The following is a 23,195-nucleotide window of genomic DNA, read 5'->3' as shown; positions in this document are numbered from 1 at the left end:
TCTATTTTCAAATTAATTCAACTCCTATGTTAGGTGCTATAACTTATCGGAAATCACATCATACTAATCTCTTGATCACCTTTTGATATAAAAAACAAGCAAATTGTCCTTTATCAATATGAATCTATATGCTGCTCAAGGATTAAAGTATCGGTATCGGTCGTCGTATCGATCGACCAAAATTAAGATACGTATCGGAGAGTATCGTATAGTATCGGAGATACACTAAGATAAGCTAAAGATACACACATAAATGGATAGAAAATTTTTTTTTAAACACTTTTACGTAAAGAGTTTGTTAAAAAAAGCTATTGATAACATGTATTATGCATAAACATTAAATTGAGGGTATCGTACTAAGAATTCAAGATTTGTAATTGTCCCATAAATGTAAAATCCTTATTCCCAACCTTGATTTCCACTTTAGTTAGAGAGAAATATGGCTGACAGCAACTTTGGAACAAAAACCCTTCAAAAAATCGTGTTTTTCTGAAAAATTATCCATCTTGGCCATTATATGACCGATACGTACCGATCAATACATACCAATACTCACCGATACGTATTGATACTCACCAATACGTACCGATATATATCGATACTCACCGATACGTGCCAATATATACCGATACGTATCGATCAATACATATTGATACTCACCGATACGTACCAATACATACCGAAACGTATATTTTACCTCAATTTTATAATTTTCATAGTTGTATCGAGGCATATCGTATTGTATCGATGTGTATTGGTGGTGTATTGATGCATATCGGTATGTATTGTAGGATACATATAGATACGAAAGGATTTTAAAATTTTCATGTATCGTATCGATGTGTATCGTATCGATCGACTAAATTTAAGATACGTATCGACAGATATCGTATATATATCGGAGATACTTAAAACCATGATGCTGCTAATATATAATGGAACATCTCCTTGAAGCAACGATGCATAACAAAGTAGGGGAACCAAATGTAAATTCCTATAACAATTTAGAAAGTGATTGAAGGAGTGTATCTTGGTGTGGTAGTGGCTGCCAAGGCAGTAGAGTGCTGGCCTAGTCTAGGGAGAAATCACTCTCTCTCATAAGATAGATAAATTGACATCCTCTTATTTCCCGTCACCTCCACAGACCTCCACCCCTTGGCCTCCCTTCCTTGATTTGGAGTGCCAAATCCTAATGGCCTATAGACCCTTGGTAATATCTAATTAAAAGAAAAAAAGATAGTGATCACTTTAGAATAGAGTGGTTATTCTTTGCAGTGATGCAGTGAGCATTAGATGGCTGAAAGCATCTAATGCTCTGAGGTCCTCTCGCCATCCGATGCTTATCGCATCACTGCACTCACCGCAGAGGATGTTTTTGTCTTTACAATATCTTCTCAAAACAACATTGCACCACAGGGTACAAAAAATAAAATTTAGAACCGTGAACACTTGTATAGACACTTTCGGTGCCAACACCTATATAATCTCCTTCCACTTAAAGGGTGAAGAGGGGTGGGTGGAGATGGATCTCACACCCTCCATGGGGTGTGGGACCCACCTATGGCATGCAAGACCCACACTCCATGGAGGGTGGAGATCTATCCCCACCCATCCCCAAGTGGGGTGTTGATCCAGACTCCAAACCAAGGGTTGGTGGATGGCAAGGTATATAGGTTATTAATGTCATAAAACAGGAATTTTGAGTAATTTTAGAAACCTATCATTGTATTTACACAAAATATGCTTCATCCAGTACTCATAAATTTAATTTAATTTCCGTTCATACTAACATCGATACCTATGATTCGGATCAATTACATATTAAAAATAAAGGAGAAAAAAGACTTTGTCTAGCCCCATGAAAGGTGGAAATATCCACCCTGTCAATGTTTTCAGGTGTGCTCCCATTCGTTTCCGTATTGGTGTAAGAACCACGCATCTAGATAGAAAACTCTTCACACAAAAATTACGATCGTCCTTGTACTTAATTATATTGCTTCCCTTTGATTTGATTTGATTTGATATGATCTGCTAATCAAAGGCTTTTAACATTCTCATTTCTGAAACTTAAGAAGCCCATTAGTACTAACTACTTACTAGTGAGCTAGGGAAGTAGTAGTACTAGTTTTTTTCTTTTGGAGGGATTTGTATCCGACCTCCTAAATCGGGTGATTTTTATTAGAATCGCAGAAATCAATACCCATTTTGGGAAATCCTAGTGGATTGATTAAGGATGCGAATTTGAAATCGAAATCGAAATCGAAATCTTTTATGAAATCGAATCGAGCCATTTACACCGAAGTCGTAAAACCATTTAGTAAATGGTTTTGATTCTGGTTTCAAGTTTAAGAACAGTTAGTTAAATGGGTTGGGTCGGTTTTAACCGTTTAACTTGTTGGTTTCAAATTGAATTGAAACCGTGAAAATCAAACTATTTAAATCGTCAAAATCGATCCGATTAACCGTATAACTATTAAATATTTGGTCTTTTTAATAAAACATAATGATTTAATTTAGGGAAGAATTAAGGACCATAAGGTTGTCTAACAATTTATTCAACAATTTACTCATATTATGAAGTTATGTAGTTAAATCCTTTCTTGTTCAATGTTTCATTTAATTTGATATAAGATTGAAGCGTTTATCAACAAAAGCAAATTTTAGTAAGCATGCAAATAAACTAGAAAATTGATTACTAATCTTTTAGAAATCGTATAGAATAAACCATAATCAAAATTATTTAAAACCGTGAAATCAACACCGTTTAAAAATTGTGGAATCGAAACCATTTACTAAATGATTGCTTTTCAGAAAGTGCAACCGTTTAGTAAATGATGCGATTTTAGTTTCAACCAAATAAATATGAACCGAATTGAACCACATTGTATACACTAAAATCAAACCGATTAACACCCTTAGGATCGATGATGATCAAGGATAATAGAAGGTAAACAAAGTTATCAATTTAAAAAAATAAATAAATAAATAAACCAGGGATAGATTCGTCCAATTCAGTCGGATTCAGGGTGATCCGGATTAGTATCTATCGATTTTGTATCGATTACTGCAACTCTGCAAGTCTAGAACCATGATCCTGGGAGACGATCCAATTTCGGATTTCATTTAATGGGGTATTGTTGGAACTCTGAAACTTTGATAATTAAATTAGCCATCGATTCTAGAGAGAGAGAGAGAGAGAGAGAGATGTTATCATGTTAGTGTTGAAAGGTCCCTTGCCTCATTTAAGGAAGAGAGACGGGGGCGTTGGTGGTTGGAACACGAGGAGTTGATTCCATTAGACAGAAGGCAAGCACAGCTGGGCCCAGAGGTGGTAGAGTGGATCAGTAGAACCACCTCTGCTCTGTCACTTGCTAATGCATATGTCAAGCCCCCAAGCCCAAACATTTGCTAATTGGGAATTCAACGATGCCAACAGAGAGAGAGACAGAATACTTAGCCGCTTTTGTTTATGGATTACTTACTTCCTTTTTTTGATAAAGGGGTTACTTACTTCCATAATAAGCTAAAGTGGTAGCTAGTGATGCTTAAGATCTTATCTGTACGGCTAGCTAGCTATCCTTTTCCATAAAACAGATAAGCATTTGACATTTCTTTGACAAGCAAGAGAGACGACTGAGTTGGGCCATCAGCACATGGCAATGATCCCTCATCATATCAAACAACAATAATTGTTATTAATTCTTAGAGAGTCCTTGCAATGTAAATGGTTTGATTTTCTGACACTGATTAGATTTATTACTTGGAAAAGTATTATGGTATTGAAATTATATGGATGGAGACGTAATAAGTTGATTTGTTTACATATTAAATTTCATTTGAATCCAAGTATGATCAAGTGGTAAAACCAAGAATAGATAAATCTAAGATTACTAAGAGGATACAAATGGGTTGTTGTGGGGATGTATATATATATATATATATATATACACATATGAAGGATGCCACAATAGATCACACTATGGGTATTTGGGTATTTAGATTGGATTCGCGGCCGTATCAATAGATCGGCCAATATTGAAACCTGATTGATGATGTATATATTGGTATTTAGGGATAAAGCAGTGAAGAGCTTTAAACACCTCCGTGTGAGTGACCCAATGTGTGCCTAGTGGGAGTCAAACTTAGAACGTCCAAGTTTACGGTTCGTACTAAGTTCATTGCTCACCAACTGTACTACCCCCTTAGGTTAACTAAAACCCTGCATGAGATGCATTACAAATGGATAAATTTAAGGCTGAAATCCAACACATGGACTTTTTAAATCATTCCTTATATTTGATGGTTGGATTCACCACATCTCTTTTTTTTATAAAAAAAAAACCTCTTCACTCTTCCTTGTGGCAAAATTAAGTGTACCTCTCTTGAAGTGGTTAACTTTGTAGGTGATGTAAAATCCTAGACTTTTTACGATAGGGGAAAAAGTAATTTGTTTGAGAGTGTGGTGTCTACGTTCATACATAAGATGGTGTGAAATGACTTCCCCACTCCCAACGAAAGGTGAAAATCATGCGATTCAATTGGCCCTCACATTGGTGAAGCGGCCACACTTTCGAATAGAAAACTCTCCCTTCTTAACTTAATTTATAATGAAAATTAGAAAAATACCAAGCATGATTCAAACAATGTTGTACGTTTAAAAACAAATCTTTTTCTTATTTAGAAAAAAATACGAGAATTCAATTCTATTGCACATACGCCCAACGGTAGACAAATGTCCCACCACTACCATTTAGGGTTTAGAGGGGCATTCTTGTAAACAAAAAGAATATGTATACGATTCAGATTTCATTTTTCTTGTAAAATTCACTCCAGTTTCAGAGGGAGACCCACCGTATAAATATAGTATATATATACCCAACCATGCATCAATGATCAAATGGCCTTTCCACGCGCATTTGGCATTTGATTTTGGGGGGCATTAATTAGCATTTACTTTACTCATCTAATTCAGGGCTACCCCACTAATAACACTACAAGCTGTAAGCAATTTTTGTCTATTAATTATGTGGGCTTTTAGTGGTTTAATAGCTACAGTTACCGGTTGATGTAGCACAACTCTACTTACAATGTTATGTTACCAATGTTGATTAATGGAAAATGATGTACAGACAGCCCCTCTCATCCTTTTCAATAGGAGTGTTAATTGGTCGTTATTAATCAGCCCCCACCTTAATAGGCTAAGGTATGAATGTTTCTGTTTGATAAACAAATTAATCCATGATTGGGCTTATAAGGTTTAAATAGGTTAATTGATTTATGTCCATACTGAACCCACCCCATATTGACCCCACAACCGCATAGATCGGGACATGTTTCTGTTTGAACGAGACAAATCTCAATTCTCTCTTTTTTTTTTTTTGCTAACAATGGGTATCCAGGCTTTCAGCCTCACTAGTCCCGCGGGTCCATACTAACCCCACAACCGTATAGATCGAGTCATACTGGGGTTGAGTGAGAACCATTCAACTTTCACTGAAAATGGTGAAGAACACTAAACACCCCGTGTGAGTTGTTCAAGGTGTGTCTAATGGGAGTCGAACTTAGGACGTCCGAGTTTATGGCTCGTACCAAGTTCGTTGCTCACCAATTGTGCTACCCCTTGGATTAATCTCAATTCTCCTTGATCGGACTTAGACTGAAAAAAAAAAAAAACAAAAAAAACAAAAACAAAAACAAAAACAAAAACAAAATCTAGATGAATATAATATATTGGCCAATCTGAATTGATCCAAGACTATTCTAATCAAGATCAAGATCCAGATCCAAATCCTGATTCCGGGTTTTTGCACCATGGTAGTAGTGGGTACTCCCTTTTATGTGTCCATTGCCTTGACAATGGACACGGATAAACATATAGATCCCTCCCCTTAAATGAAAACAAAGAAGATTACTCATAAAAAAAAACATTGGTATTATCATATGCAGCGGCTCTAGAAAACTAAGAAAGAAAAGGAGTAATTAAAGATGTAGGTGACAAAGTGTTCACTAGACCTTCGTATTAGATTACATGCTTGGTGCTCCAGTCCCATGTCATAACTAATTATTAATTATCTAGAAATAATTAATTAGGAGTAAATAACTCAACTAATACCAAATTATTATATTAAAGTTATTTAACTTTTTTGGGCAGATATGAATTCTTTGTTCGATTAAAAATACTAATCCTATCACCAATTACTAATCTTAGCGGGGAAAAAAAATAAAACAATTATTGACAATTAAACACTATTCACCTATATCCATGGGAACATTAGTTGAGGCGGAAATGAATGCTCTTGGTCACACGGCCCTACACCTAGACACAAAGGGCAATAAAATGGCCGCCGGCACCTCTATGAAACCCAAGAAACCCATCCCCTATTAACGCCCATGTGTTAAAATGACAACCCCACCATTATTCTTCTATGCATCATTGGTCAATGGTCATCCGACTAGGTGCTAGTAGGACTAAGGACCACCTATTTCTACACATACCGAAATATGATTATGTTCGATCCTGCGACCTCCTCCCTTGGTCGTCAAATCTTCAAGTCAAACTACAACCACTAGGTTAAGTTAGTGTTCATATATCCTGGGAGTTCTTTCCCCTAGCTAAAATATGTTAAAAATGCACCTTCTTATGTTACAAGAGCCCATAACTATCTTTTTTTTTTTTCCTTTTCGTTAAAAACCCACAGTTATCTCAGTAATCAATATTTATTTTTTATTTTATTTTATTTTATTTTATTTATTATTATTATTTTTTAATGACGACGCTATGGAAATGTCTTAATGGTGGTTTGATGTGAGAAAGAAAATTACAAGAACGTTGACTGTGTCTAGGGGTACAATTTGGTATGTTGGGCCATATATTTTAAAATCTAAGCCCACCCCAAGGTCCCCTGAGCTAAGTGCAGGCCTCGTCCAGTTCAACTTGTGGTCTGGTTAGAATATTCCAGCCCAGGCCTAGATTTGTCGGGATTGGGCTGGGCTGGGAATGGTGCTGGGCTGGGAATAGTTTTGTCTTTTGCATTTCCATGTTCTTTAACATGTATAACAGTCATAATTGGCGAATCACCCTTTGACGTGGCAAAAATTAGCCATGCATGCTCCAGAGTTACTTTGACCAAAAATTTAGATAGAGAATAATCGTAGATATAATAATAAAAAAATACATATATCTCTAAAAGACATCGTTGCCCTTGTTTCAGCGTGGGAGCCAATGGGAGCACTCAGTGAAGAACATCAATACGGGCAAAATTTCCACCTTTTATGGAGCAGGATAGTCATTTCACACCCCTTGTGTTTGGGTGCATGGGCCATGGGTGCCTTCCAAGGTCCTTCCCTATAAAATATTAGGAAAAAAATATTGTCATGCCATAGTGCCTGTTCTTGTGTATGCCCTCTCACATATACCAGTAGACCCTCACTTTCTATCCACATTAAAACCACTATTGAACGATTCAATTTCCCACCCCCTTCAAGTCTAGGGTTTAAAAAGAATGGAAATGGGATCCAGATCAATCCCACGTGATTTCGATTTCGATTGGTCGACAATCGGTCAAAGGACTTCTCAAAATATGCCCTAACCTAGGGGGTGTCAATTTCAGGTCAGACCCGATTGAGTCCGACCCAGACAGGCCTGATTAATAAATGTGTGGAGCTTATAAATAGATAATACACAATGCATGATGTAAGCCCGACCAACCCACCATGTTTAGCCTGATCATTTATATGTTTTTTTTTTTTTTTAATTTATTTTTTTATAGAAGAGAGTATGTATTGATATTTTTATCAATTATTGAATGTAATTAATAAAATATTAATATTTTCTAAATTGTTGACGATTTAATAAAGTTATTTAAGGGTTTATTGGTACATTAACCTGTTTAAGGCTCGATTACAACTTGATTAGTAGAAGTTCGATTAAAACCCAAAATCCGATCAGGGGCAACTCATTCTTTAAATAGATAGATCACAATGTAAGAATACAAACCCGTCAGGCCAGGCCAAAACCAGCTTGACCCTACCCTTACCCCAGAAATTTAGTACGGATTGAAGAATCCAGATCGACCTGATTCAAGATCAGCCTCGACCAGTTTCGATCCAAATCAACCGATCCAGTCCCAATTCTTAAAACACTGTTGAAGACTGCATTTAAGAGGCGTGTTGTTCTGGATGGTATAATAGTAAGAGGTTGTTTTAATTTCGTGTTGAAGTTTCCAAATGCTCATTAAATAGGACAAGTTTGGGTATAAGCAAATTTAACATGAGGCACCCATTTTTCATCTAATTCCATTCCATTGCATTGCGTGTCCAATTTGTTATCTCATATCTTCATTGATTGTAATGATTCTGACCAAGTGGAAAATTTCTCAATTTGGATACTTTGCTAGTTGCTTCCCATTTTGCCTGTTTTCCTTGGAAATACATATAACCATGTTCAAGTTGAGGGAGAGAGAGAGAGTGTGTTAAACTGATTAGGGTATTAACGTGCGTTTGCGGATTTTTCTTTTAAGATGAATAATAATATATTAAAGAAAAGAAAAAAGAAAATACAAATTCAAGTCATACGCTATCCAAAGGTCAAGACCTAAAAAAATGAAGAACTAAGCATAAGGGACAAAACAACCATAAGGGGATACAAGAAAACTAAGGATGGAGGCAAATTACATGTCGAGAAAAGAACGGAACACTTACAAAGGGGAGAAGAGAAACAAGCGAAATGAGGCTTTATCGAAATTAGGGAGAAGAAGAGACAAGTGAAAGATCCCAAATCAAAGTAAGATGGCTATTTCTAAAAGAATCTGGGCACCTGGCACACTTATAAGGATTTTATTCCTCACTTCGAAGGTGATGGCATTCCATATTTGATCAATAGAACAAAAAGAAGAAGTCCATCTCATTTTATTTATTTCCTATCAAATATGGTGAATTGCTGCATAAAAAATCAACTTACCTACAATATCATAATAAGTTTTTCATGTAAAAAAAGAAAAAATAAGTTTTACCACCGAATTCTTCTAATATTAGTACAGTGTTGAGGTACACACACATATACTCACACAAGTTATAATGATCTTTTTTCTATCTCTCCTCAATATTGCAGAATTACAAAAGAAAACTATTTTCTTAGGAGTCCAAAATGTCTACAATGAGTGGTGATGTACAGTGAATATCCAACCGCTGGGATCACTACACTTCACCACCTCGCCGCAAACGATTTTGACACAAATTAAAACTAGATAATAAACGCAATATACTTGAACTCCATGCAGAAATCAGTTTCCATACAAAGATTCCAAAAATTAAGTTGGTAATTATAACGGATCACTCTCGTTACACAGCTTAGCTTATCAGACTCAGTATAGGAGTCGCTGATAACGCGTATAAATGACTTCCTGTGTTGCGTCACAATAACACCACAGCGTGACGATGAACTCGCTAGAGAGAGAGAGAGAGAGAGAGGGTTATTACCTTTAGAACCTCTTCCCTATATTGCTTTTGACAATTTTGACTTTCGCTTTCAACTCTTCCTTTTTCTTTCTTTTGCTAAGAAAACCCAAATACCAAAAGAGGAAAAAAAAAAACACCACACTATACATTTTCCCAGATTCTTTTACCTTTATACAAATGTGTCTAATTTGGCCATTTTATCTTGTAGAATGAGGATGTGCCGCTTATCAAGGTGGATTGTTCAAATAATTTTTTCCAATATACATAGGGTGAGGATTATCTGTCTAATAGTGTGGTTTCTTACCCTAGCATGGGTCTAGGGGTGTCAATCAGTCGGGCTAGGTCGGTCTCGATCGTGCTTAGTCGGGCTTGACCACTTGGAAGCCTTGCACCGTGGCCTAGCTTTCGGGGTGCATGATACGGTTTATAATCGGATCGGTTGATGTTGGGTTTTAATCAGGCTTCCTTAAACGGACCTTAACAGGGCTACGGACCTATTTAAGTCTAAACGGGCTTTAAACGTGCTTATCATAAAATTATTTTCTTAATTAGTGGGTTGAATACCCAGAAATATGTGACGCAAATCTTTAATAAAGGATATAAGAGATATGAGATTATGGTTGTTCTTAAAAAAAAAAAAATTATGACCATTACAACTTACAAAACAAAAGTTAATTAAATCAAATCCTATTACAAAGCAAAAGGTAAGAAAGTTTAATAAGTTTCTTACTACTAGTGGCAAATAGGAATTTTATATAATATTAAAGGGGTCGGGCTACAACGAGTTAGTTCAAGTTGGGCTTATAAACATTTTGGTTTGGTCGGGCACCCGACGGGCTAGTTACTTGCACCGTGAAATCAGGTTGGTCCAGATTGGGCCGTAAATATGTTGGGCTCGATTGGGCCTACCGGTACAGGCTCAGAATTGACACCCCTAGGTTCAATCACAGTGCGTAAGAGTATCAACGGGGGTGAGATTTTTTTTTATTTTTTTATTATTTATTATTTATTTATCTTTGCATTCATGGGGGTGGAGTGATCATTTCACCTCCCATTGTGCCTGGGTGCAAGCGACATGCAGCCCGACAATACTTTTTTCCCTAATATATATATATATATATATTTATTTATTTATTTATTTATTTATTTATTTATTGTGCCAAGCAGTCCAAGTCAGGCCGGCTCAACTTGAGACCTCAACCCACGGTAAGCCTGGCCTGACCTTGGGCATGGACATCCCAACCCTATCCCAACCTATGGGTTAAAAAGCTCAACTCAAACCTTGGAATTCTCAAAAAGATACGAGGTTGTGAATCCAAACTTGACTCCCTAATAATGAAATGGCATCCTAATAATTTTTTATGAAACTTAAATCTCATTTTATATTCCTTGGTCTTTGTTAAATTAAGATCCAAAAGCTATATAATTGAATAAAGTTTATTTATTTAAGAACAAAAGATTGGTCTCAGGCTGCCTTGGCCCTGCAAAAGCGTGGAACCAATGAAAGCACATACAAAGAATATTTAAGCTATACTATTCATCATTTGACAATAATAGACTAAGTAGTTCTTAGTTTCTTACTAACTCTTTTTCAAAAAAAAAAAAAAAAAATCCTTACTTAGCCTTTGGTTAGCCTATTCGCTTGGCTTTGTTTTTTTTTGTTTTTTTGTTTTTTTTGTGTTTTTACTATATTTTCATTCACCGAAAAAGAAAATGTGACAAGATTAAAAATTCTTTTGAGTATGATTTTTTTAACATGCTTATTTGGATTAATTAGCACCTCCTTTTGCCATGTGGCAAAGATAGATTGGATCTAAATTTTGTGGATAATAGGCTTTGATGTCTCTTGCTCATATGTTAAATTTTGTGTGAACATGCCAATTAAGTGGTACAACAAAGTATTCAAAAATTAAGGACCACCAAAAGGGTATGTGGACTATCAATAGGATGTATGGACATGCATAAGAAGGTTTCTTGCCCATTATAAAGGAGGATAAATGGTTGAACTTAGGTTACATGTGGCCAATCTAGACAATACCCAACATATACAGCAATCAAAAATGCCAAATCGTCATTCTACAAGCTAAAATTAACTATTCTCTTCCAGAGATACTGTTGCCAAAAATTTAAGATAGAATATAATTGTAGGTGTAAAATAGGGGAGGGATCTCTATGAAACCAATGTATGATTTTCCACCATTGAGGAGAGAGACTATGGATTCAACATTATTGCTATTGTTATAATAATAATAATTATTATTATTATTATTATTATTGTAATAGAAAAGAAATATCCTTTTGGACCATGATAATTACTTGGTCGCATGGCCACACTGTAATGCTAGTGCGGATACCAACCAAGGAAGTCACACAGGCATCCAACTAAGGGTAAGGTCATTTTTTCACCATCTCATGTTTGGGCTTAGGGGGCTCAACCAGGTTGCGAACTTTTCCCCTATCCATTTATATCCAAGAAGACAAGTTGAAAGGAAACATAGCACACCATGAAAATGAATTGAAGTCCATGATTCCTGTTGCTGCAATCTCCCTCGCACGCATCCTTGCTCTCTTCACCTAATTAGTAGATATACACACAGTCTCCGGCCGATTTTGATCCCATTGGATCGAAATCAGTTTGGATCGGTTATGAATATATCAAAATTGGTCAAAACATGCCCTCACCCTAGAGATTCAGTAGGGATTAACTGATCTACCAGAATCAGGATCAGCCTCCACTAATCCCAATCCAAATTAGCTAACGTTGTCAAAATTCTTAAATAAACACTTTTCATGTCTGAATTGATGAGGCAGTTTGGTTGTGTTGTTGAGTAGTAAGAGGTTTTTTGTGGTAATCAAGTTTCCTAATGTTGATTAATTAATTAATAGGTCAAGTTTGAAATGAGACAACCATTGCATTGCGTGTCCAATTTGTTATTTGACTTCTTCACTGTAATGAATCTAACAGAGGGAAAATTTCTCAATTCGGATACTTCACTAGTTTCTTCCCTTTTTTCCTGTTTTCCGTGGAACTATACAACCATGTTCAAGCTTGGTAGAGAGAGAGAGAGAGAGAGAGAGAGAGAGAAAGAGAGAGATTGTTGCATTAATCTGAGGTGTCCCTCCTCAATATTGCAGAAGTTCAATGGTGCTCTTCTACAATCAATCAGTGAAGGCTATGGTTGCAACTCCCATCCCTGAACATTAAATAACAACGACTACAAGAGGAAGACAGGAAACCAAACAGTAATTAAGCGCAATTAGGGTTCTACAATTGCCCTGTAGCTCTCACCTTGTCCATGCAGAAATCAAATGATACACAACCTGGGAATTAATATATTCCAATTCCCAGAAAGCTAATCTACGCGTATGAATGACTATCTATCTTGCGTCACAATAACAGCAGTGTGACGATGAGAGAGAGAGAGAGAGAGAGAGAGAGAGAGAGAGAGAGAGAGGGAGAGTTTAACCACGAAAGTCTCCGGTCGCCACCCATGAGCGGAAGCGAGTCTGGATTGGGACTTGAGAGAGTGACTTTAACGACGCATGGATCGAGCCTATAGCGGAAGCTGAGATGCTGATGCCTGGGTGGACTGGGGTCAACTTTTTCAAAGGGGTTCACAAATCACAGAACTTCAAACTGTCAATAGGCGGTAATCTCATTTAAAAAAGAGCTTATATAGCTTTGACAATTTTGACTTTGGCTCCTATTGCTCTCTCTCTCTCTCTCTCTCTCTCTCTCTCACATTCAGGTGGTGGTGTGGTACTTTTTCTTGACCCCTTTCTCTTCACGTCGTAATCTTACTGTATATTTTTCTAGAAGACCTTGGTCTCTGAGAGCGCGCGCCCGCCCGCCCGCCCCCACCCCGCCCCCCCCGGGGCTTGGAAACGTTAACCATCAAGAAAAGGAAACTTATTACATAAACGCGTGCGCGTTACCTTACCAACCCCACATCCATTTATCCAACCAAAGGAGGAAACAAACACTTTACACTATAATACATTTCCCAGATTTTTTTCCCCCAGATGTCCCTCTTGATTCCCTTCTTAACGATGATATAATAAGGTTTCTACCAAAAAAAAAAAAGATAATATAATAAGATATTTTTAAAAGAAAAAAAATACATGTCATCATTTAATCCTATATGTCAAAGCAATATTGTACAATGAAGGATATCAAGTTAAGAGATCAGATTAAATCGGTTGGACCAGCGGAAAAAAATATATATATATATATCAGTTCAACCCATAGAGCAGGCTTTAGCCAGAAATTTGAAGCCCAAGAATTCAACCCAACTTGAGATCCAACTTGACCTTATATATGCTAATGCCTATCTCAATCTATGTGTATAAGAAGATTTATTTATCAAAAAAAAAAAGAAAAAGGTTGAAGGGGATGAATTTTGTAGTTAATTTATAAAATACGGATTATTTTTCATTTTGATATTTGTATTTATAAGTTATTGATATTTTATGGGTCTACGTTTTATTGTTTTATATCAAGTTACTAATATTTTTAAGAATAACTAGAGTGGTCATGTTTCATTTTTTCTTGGTGCATATTGGGATATAAATAATAATACACAGAGCTATCAAGGTCAATCGGGATTAGACTACATTGTGCTAATTAAGCCTAGCAAGATTGTGCTTGGATTGAGTTAAAAAAATCTTCAAATTGAGTTGAGATTTTAAAAAATTCAGTCCAACCCGACCTATTCACACCCCTAATTAAAGGGACGAAATTTACATGTCATACTAATGAATAAAAAAATAATCTCATCCATATGGGATTCATAATTTCATATGATGCCCACATGATCAGAATGGTAAAGGGAGTGTTTAGTGTGAATCCCATTATTAACATATAAGAATTATATAAAATAATAAGTACAAAGGCGGCACATGCTTCCTTTATCCCATTGATAATTAACAAAGACACACTCTTCAGAAGTCTGGCTCAACCTTCCATGAGGATGTCGAGGCCAAAGGCAAACCCAATAATTAATTAATTAATAGAATAAAATTAATAATTAACCATTAATCAATGATTAAGGATAATTTAAATGAATAAAAAATCATAGACACGTGAGTAAAACGATTCATAATAGAAAGACAAACGTGCTCTCTATTTCATCTACATCACCGCGTATCCACCCTCTCCTGCTACATACTGCCGCCACGTGTCCTCTAGTCTTACTACACGCCTTGGACTTCAATCTTCTCTGATTCTCTCTCTCTCTCTCTCTCTCACTCTCTTTCTCGAGCACTTCCTCTGCATCCATTGGACCATCATCCATACATATATATACAAAGCCGTCATTCCATTCCTCCCCCACCAACACAGCAAACGACACAGCTTCTTCCCCTCCTCCCTCGACGAAATCGAAAATCGACTCGATTCGATTCCACTTTAAACTAAGTAACGTGCAGCAGATCCATGGTGAAACCTTCCGCCAGCGAGAAAGAAGCAGCAGAAAGAAGTGACTCTTCCCGGTACAAGGGAGTAAGAAAGAGGAAATGGGGGAAATGGGTATCAGAAATCAGACTTCCCAATAGCAGGGAAAGAATATGGCTTGGTTCTTATGACACCCCAGAGAAAGCAGCTAGGGCTTTTGATGCTGCCCTGTTCTGCTTGAGAGGTCGTAACGCCAAGTTCAATTTCCCAAATAGCCCACCTCAAATCCCTGGTGCCGAATCCCTCTCACACCCGCAAATTCGAGCTGCTGCTGCCAGATTTGCGAACGAGAAACAATCACGAAATCATCAATCACAGCCGCAAGATCCTCATTCACTATCCACGTCTGAGTATGCTTCCCCGTCGTCGACTTCGGATGGGGCAGCAGCGGCGGAGAGTGATGCGTCCATCGATTGGTCGTTCTTCGATACGTTGCCGTCGTTGGAACTTGGCGAAGGAATGTCAGATTTTGGGAGACTTTCTGAGATTCCAGATTACTCTACCCAGTATTTCGCCCCTCCTCAACCAAGTTCTTCTACCACTACTGCTACTGAAACTCCAACTTTTGATGTTGTTGATGAAGAAGAAGATGGAGTGGACAATGGATCTGGGATCCATCAACATCGTTCATTTCTCTGGAACTTTTAAGGATTATTCTTCCAAAGGTTCCAATCTCCCCGTATAATATAATAGTGACTGTAGTACTGTACAGTCGTACGCTTGACTGTACTGGAATGGAGAGTTGACTCGGTGTTAGTCGGGATTTTGGCGAGTTTTTTTGAAGCGCCGGAATACTGACATTTTGCTCAACGCCCGGACGAATTCTTTTGGGGCGCCGGATGGCCGTTCACCTTTTTTTCTTATTAGTGACGTCATCTCTCTTCTTTTTCTATTTTTTTACCCTTACCCCTTTTTATTTTGTTCCCAAAAAAATTTAAATTAAAACCATACCTTTAGGTCATAATAATATCTTAGCTGATTAGTTCAACTGTAAAACCCAAGCACCCCATCTCTCTCTTTTGTTTTTTGGTTGCATAAGCAATTCTTTATGATATTAATGAAATACTTTTGATATTTCCTTCTCTTTTGACTGTAAATGAAGCGATTTAATTTAAAATTGGATGAAGAAGTTCCGTCATGGTTTTAGAAAATAATGTCTGATCGATGGATTCAAATTAAATCAATCATTGAAACAAGATCTATTCCAGTTTTAACTGCCAAAACTTAGGGTAATGACAATAAAACATCGATTTTGAAGCCAACTTAAGTCGATTTTAGTCGGTCATTGAAGCAAAATCTATCCCAATTTTAACTAACGAAACCTAAGGTGAGGACAATAAAACATTGATTTTGAAGTCAATCTAAGTCGATTCCAATCATTAGAATTAACTGAAATTATATAAAAAAGAACCTAATGCACTTTGGGTTAATGGCTATTCAAAATCAGTCCACTTATACAAGTGACATAATACAATTATTCTCGACAAAAAATTATTCAAATTTCGATTTTATGTTTAAATCCTTGACTTATGCATAATTGGACGACGATCTAAACCTTTCTTGTATAATTTAAACAAGAGTTCTTTGGAATTTAGAACATTGGTTTGGATTTGGAGTTGGAAAGTGGAATATATACTCCTAGGGTTCAATCGGATCCTTCCTTGTTTCCCCTTGAAATAAAAAAATAAAAATAAAAGAGAAGAACATTCCACGTAAGTTCTATCATTTATTTACCAGAAGTTCTGACGTTTTAATGTACTGTTATGTTACTATATATAGTAATTAAGTAACATCTCACCTCTAAGGGCAAAGTAGTGCATGTGTTTCAGCAAAAACATCCTATGCAGTGAGTGCAGTGGTGCGATGAGTATCGAATGGCTGAGAGGACCTTTGGGGGTGTGCCCCAGATGCTCTCAACCATCTGATGCTCACCGTACTGCCGCACTCACAACAGAGAATAATCGCTTTGCGTTTCTTGCATCTTTAGAATTTTCTCAAGTGACCCAACAATGTTACTTGTGGAATTTTATATATATAAGGCAACATGGCTCTTATGCCACATAGAAAGATCAAAATGATTGTCCCACACTTTATGAAAGGGGAAAACTTCATCCCTGTTGATATTTCCACTCATACTCCTATTGGCCACTGTGTTGGCGCATGGGTCATGCTGCCTTTCAGTAATCTCTCCCTAAAAAAATATATAGGGAGGAGGAATGCTACATGTTTGCGTTCTGCATATATAGACACAACCCCTGTTTTCAGGGGGTAAGGGTGTTTTTTCACAGCCCCTGGAAATAAGGCACTATGTTTGGATGTGGAGAATGCTAGACGAGTAGCATTTATTTTCTCAAAAATATAATATCTAATAGGGAAAAAGAAACCTAAAAGGCAACATAACCCCTATACCTAGCTTTTTTTTTTTTTTGGGGGGGGGGGGTGCAAAATGACTGACCTATCTCTCATGAAAAGCAGAAATCCCGATTTTGTTGATGCTTCCAAGTATGCTTTCATTGGCCCCGCGTTGATGCAGAGACCACACTGCCTTCTCCTTCCTTAAGCTTATAGAAAATGAAGCACATCTTCAAGTGGTATAAGAATGCATGGCTTAAGGACTTGGATTACATCAATCGGTTTGATCAAATCAATATTAGTCAATATCAATCATGATTCTAGGCCAATCCATATCAGAACTTGATCCTCTCAAATATACCAATACACCAAGTGTATATTCGACGATAGAGGTGTTGCCTAGATGTTATTCATCCGTTGTGCACTAGACGCACCGGAGAGGATCCATATCCTTCCATACCGATATCACTATACGTATCAAGGGTGAAATGGTCAAAGGAAGAATTGGGTCACTCCACATCGATTGCAGATGAGAGTAATCCCGATCAGATTCCTGAATTCTAAAACCATGCAAGAATGCCATATAATGTGGTCTCCACAGATAATATTAAATGATAAATGATGTATTGGTTCCACCAAATTCTATCTTTTTTTTTTTTTTTTTTTCAGGCCTCCACGTAAGATGTCAATATAAGTGCGTAGAGAGTTCTCTTTCCCTATTATATTAGATTAGATTCATTCCCAAACTCTAGAGGCCGAGAAGGTCCATCAGTTGTAGCAGCAATTTCACCACGTGAAAAATGCCATTTTTTGTTTATTGCTTTTTCATGTTTCTTTTGTGGGAGACGAGTAGACAAAGGGAGATAAGAGCATACAGAGAGAGTTGGGAAACCCACGGAAGTGCTGGAAATGGGGGAAGTTCAAATAGAAATGGTAGTAGTAGTATATAGTTGAACAAGAGGCGGAAGCCAGCGGATTTGACTCCCCAAAGTGTGATTTTTCTCATCTTCCATGGTTTTCGATTATGGGGTAGTCTTATTTATTAGGAACTTTTGTTTTTTTGGTAATGGGAAATTTATCTATTGAAAAATATGCTTAGTAACGACCAAAGCGTGGTTTTCAGGTGAGAATTTTGATGCCAGGCTCATCAAAGCCGTCATCTAATGAATTTCTTAACCTGCAACTCTTGCAGGCCTGTTGATCCCTCAGAGCAATGTAGAGTGGGAAAACAGGGTTCTTCTTCCTTTGGCGCAACAATGGAAGTTGATGGAAATGGTTACAATGGGAGTTGTAGCATTTTATGGGGAGGATGGTTGGGTTGGTCTTGGTGGGTTTGATGCAGATGAGATGTTAGGGAGAGGGAGCGTTTGTTGGGGAAATTTACAGTCTTTTTATGGGTAGAAGAAGAAGAAGAAGAAGAAAGAAGTCTCAGTTTGGTCTGTGTAAATCAATATACTGTCAATAGAAGTCAAGAGTGTAGACCTCAACAGGGTTCATGGATGTTTTAGATTTAGATGAACATTTTGAAGAAGATTTTTTTCTGATACATGAATGAGTTGTGCATGTGAATATAAGGCAGAGCAGTGGTCTGATTCATCCCTTTTTTTAATCTTTGTTGGGTCCGTTTACAAATTTCCCTGTTGTTCTTTAGCTTTTGCTGTTCTACAGAATTTCAAAGAGTAATGGAGTACTTCTTTCTCTATTAAAATATGGAAATTTTTTTTCCCAATTTTAATTAAGGGAACCTTAGGGTTGGTTTTGAGATAATACACAAAAATATAATCTATTAATGTTGGAAGGATTCAACTCATTTAAGACACGACTTACAGAAGCAGGTGGAACCTTTATTTAAACGATAATGGCAGAACTCAAATTACACCATATGTACCAATCCCAAACCTTGTCGCTGGGACCTCCCCTACCCATTGATTTTTTGTTATTTTTCTGTTTGTTTTTGAGAAACACCTTACACCTTCCTTTCTCCCCTTAAATTCTCTGCAATTGTTGTAATGTTCAGAAAACGAGATTTTAAGTTAATTTGCAGAGAATTTATTCTCTCTCACTATCTCTATCTCTAAATTTGTTTAGCGATCACTGGTTCACCAGTTCTCTGAGGACCTTTGCTAATTACCTGTTTGATGTTTTTCCTCAAAGGCAATATCACTCTAAAAGACGATGGGGCCCTTGTGCTGATTTTGGCCCTTACTGGATGAGAACAAAAGCCCCCACATACTAAAATATTACCTTCTTCCAAAAGGATAGTACGTTTTAACGTAAACTTTTTAAGCACAGCTTGACTGATTAGTTTCTGTTTCTGTAATTAATGCCACAAGCAGGGTTAGTTCCATTCGGGAAAGCTTACCCAATAACTGGTTTTCCTATTCCCTATATAAAACAGGAAGCAGCTTAATTTTAATCCTTTTATCTGAAGTTCCGAAATCCATCCAAATGGCGGTGGTCGTCCGTTGCTGCTGCCCATCTTCGCGCCCAATTTCGGGTGAGGCTTACAGGCAATCTGGACAATCTCCAGCACAAATTTACGGCAGAGCTAATGCTTCAGGTCAGTAGTTCAGGTTCCTTCTTTTGGTTTTTTGGCATTCTGTTTCTTGTTTCTGGATTCCTGTCCGTTAATATACTGGAAATATCTGCATGTTTCTCTTTGATATCTCGTTTGAATTTCTTGCTCAACTTTTTGTCTATTTCTGTTCTTTACCAACTCTTCCTATAGTTGCTTTAAAGTCTAAAGAAAAAGAGATTGATTGAAATCAAAACCATCAGTGATATACCTTGCATGTTCTCCTGTGAGGAGCCTTTTAGCTTCTGATTAATGAGTTCTCCTGTTGTTTAAATTGGGTATATGTATTCATTTCAACCTGACGTTTTGAGATTCCTTGCTTATTTGCTCTTTGATTCCCATTCTCTCAGTTTTATTGTACTGTTAGTGAAGCAGAACACGGGGCTTTAAGTAATACGAGTCACATTTGTTTCAGTTTATTTGAATGGAAAGAATAGTCGTCTTTGATACAATCACCACACTCATTCCAATTACTGCTGATTTTGAGACCTTTCTTGTTTTATTCTGGCAATGGTCTGTTTTCAAGCTCTTGAAACTCTGGCAGTCTTCTCGTTTGGATTTCTTGCTTTTGTCTTTGATTTCTTCTGTTTGTCTGTTACATAAGTGGCCCCCTTTTATCTGATTCACATGGCACGGTTCCAGCTTCTAATTTCTTTCGTTGTGAGGATCTTCTGTCGATTTGAGTGTTGTAAATCAACTTAAAGATTCATACCTTTCTTTGGTTAAAGAGTTTAAGCATCTGTCCTGAGCTTTGTCCTTAAATTTATAGACTTGAGGCACTGTACTTCTGGACTACAGCATCATAACCATGGCTTAGGTCTAGATCATAATTCATATCATCCGTAGTGATCTGGAATGCAGGACCATTCAATTTCCTCTGTATGGGTTTGACATCTGAAAGATTCTGATCTTAGGCCATTGTAATCGGTAGATTCTAATTTTAAATGAACACTTTAAATTTCTGAATTTAATTCCATATTTTTCTTCACTTTGGATTCTTGGCCAATGTTTCTTTAAGGTATCTGAAGCTCTCCGCAGACTACAGACCTCTGTTGGTAACTTGGTGCACTGAGTTGTAAGTGGGAAATACCAATATGTGGGAATTTTTGCCTAAAGATATGTCTAATATTATGGAGAAAGCAATTTTTTTTTTGTTAAAACACATCAAATAATAGAGAATTTAAGCTGCAATTTTACACATAAAACAAATTTCAGTGAATGTATGCATGGGTTTCAAAAGTGAGATCTGTAGCATCTAGATTTCTGGTTAGTGCAAAAGACTCAAAATCCTTGTGTCAGTGATACAAAACCACATCTAAATTCAGTGTGAAGTGTCCATAAGACATGTAGCTGGGTGAGCACAATTCATTCTGATTTCATCAATGATTTGCTTGCCACAATCAAAATTGTGATAAAAACTCTGTTTGGGTGTACATTCTTCTGGGTTGTTTGTTGAAATGGAAACTCCATTTTGCTTCTGCTCGCCTTGGCACCATGACAACCATGTCTTTGCCTATGTCTCTAAACTGTATGTGTGGCCATGTGGGAATGAAAACTATTTTGCTTATGAGTCAAATGAGAATACACTTTATAAGCAATCATTCTAGGCTAATGATGAATTATTTACAACATGTGTAGCTCACATATTTCTTGTTATCCTCTGTTTCTATGGCTGCAGCAAAAGATAGACTTGAGGATGTGGTGCATGTTGGTATTGAAAAGATTCTTAAGCCTGTGTTGGAAGTAGAACCATTGTTGAAATCAGAAAATCTTGGTTTTCTTTCATTTAGCACGGAGAAATTCATGTCGTTCTTCAGTGACTCATCTGGTAAAAATCAGATGTTGCTTGAGACAAGCCTATTATTGTCAACCTGCCAGTCTATGTATCCATGGCCTGATGGTTCCCAAATGGACAAGTTTAAGGGACCATTATGTATTGGTCGAAGGCTGGAAGATTATGATCATTGTGCTGTGGAATGCTTATTCACTCATCAGGTAGGATGGTAAGTCTTCCCTGTTCTGCTTTTTGTATATTTTTTTTTCCCTTTCTCATGTAGGAACTTTCACTTTGGTCTAAGTTGTGAAAATAGACCCTTTTACTGCGACATCATCGAGTACTTTCCTATCACTCCTCCCCAAAGAAAAGGCACTTTAAGGTTGTTTTAATGGTTCCAAATCATTACATTACTATTATTTTATGTGTTTTAAGATATGAAAATTCTTGTACCAAAAAAAAGAAAAAAAAAAAGATATGAAAATTCTGTTATTACATTACTATTATTTTATGTGTTTTAAGATATGAAAATTCTGTTACTAAGGCATTACATTGTTAGCTGACGTAATCCTGAACATAATTAGTGGTTGTATGTTATTTGGATCATGGGAACCTAGAATGAGGAATTTATATGTCAGAATTTAGAAGTTGTTCAAGAAGCAAACCATAAGTCTAAATGAAAAACTAATAGCGCCGGATGAAGGGGGAATCAGCTACATGGATCCGATCAAAGACAGCAAAGGAAAAGTAGACGTAAGAGGGGGTGGGAACTCACCTAAATGGGTTGGCCACTTGGGTTCTTGCATCGTCAATCAGATCTATTCGGGGTCATACTTGGGACAAGACCTAAACTATGCATTTCTTTCTTCATGACTTCTCCTATGGTCACTTTGGGTTTGCCCTAACTCTTTTAGCTCCTTCAATCTGAATCAGATCACTCCTCCTTACTGGAGTATTCCCATGCCTCCATTGAACATGGCCATACCACCTCAAATGGCTTTCTTGGAGCTTATCATGATCGGGGCAGCTCCCAAATCAGTCCTCATATGGTCATTCCTTACTTTATCCTTCCTAGTTTTACCACACATCCATCTTAGCATCATAATCTTGGCTACACATAGCTTATTGATATAATACTTCTTAACTGCCCAACATTCTTCCCTGTACATCATAGCCGATCTAACGATTTTCCTGCTTTAAAGGAATACGTCGGTCACACAACACCCCGGACGTATCTCTCCACTTCATCTATCCCACTTTAATCCTCTATGAAATTAACCTCATTTACTTAACATTATCACTTTGCAGTAACCCAACCTAAGGCTTTTTTCCACTAAATTAAGCCTACTTATGTGTCTAATCTGCATCAAGAATAAATAATTTCATAGAATAGAGATGACACCAAAGTAGCCCAAGGATTTAAAAGTGACTTAGTGAGTTGCTACTTCCAAAATCAAATTTGTAGTTTCATTAAAAAGCTTATTCTCTTTTCTTTTCTTAATAATACCAAGTTGGGTTCTTCTCCTATCCGTATCAAATAGAACATATTGAGCAAAATCTTCTTCATGTAAAACCTGCCCGATTTA

The 23,195-nt window shown here is 37.0% G+C and overlaps 2 protein-coding genes across 2 annotated transcripts in view; both read left to right on the top strand.

Moving 5' to 3' along the window:
• The first annotated feature begins 14,706 nt into the window (after positions 1–14,706).
• LOC122087952 (ethylene-responsive transcription factor ERF017-like) lies at positions 14,707–15,990 on the top strand. Its single transcript, XM_042657089.1, has one exon. The coding sequence runs from the start codon at positions 14,891–14,893 to the stop codon at positions 15,554–15,556; it is 666 nt and encodes a 221-aa protein (XP_042513023.1). The 5' UTR covers positions 14,707–14,890; the 3' UTR covers positions 15,557–15,990.
• A 3,367-nt stretch (positions 15,991–19,357) lies between these two features.
• Positions 19,358–23,195, top strand: part of LOC122059467 (protein FLUORESCENT IN BLUE LIGHT, chloroplastic-like) — a 9,830-nt gene continuing 5,992 nt past the window's right edge. The window contains exons 1-2 of the mRNA XM_042622259.1: positions 19,358–19,820; positions 21,514–21,830. Coding sequence (XP_042478193.1) covers positions 19,709–19,820; positions 21,514–21,830 — 429 coding nt within the window. The 5' untranslated portion in view covers positions 19,358–19,708. The remainder of the gene's footprint in view (positions 19,821–21,513; positions 21,831–23,195) is intronic.

Source organism: Macadamia integrifolia, chromosome 2, assembly GCF_013358625.1.
Source record: "Macadamia integrifolia cultivar HAES 741 chromosome 2, SCU_Mint_v3, whole genome shotgun sequence".
Taxonomy (NCBI): Eukaryota; Viridiplantae; Streptophyta; class Magnoliopsida; order Proteales; family Proteaceae; genus Macadamia; species Macadamia integrifolia.
This window is presented reverse-complemented; position numbering and strand designations above follow the sequence as displayed.

What these genes read in the sequence shown, in the direction of transcription:
- LOC122087952 (XM_042657089.1), top strand. Translation starts at nt 14,891, where the DNA reads ATGGTGAAACCTTCCGCCAGCGAGAAAGAAGCAGCAGAAAGAAGTGAC.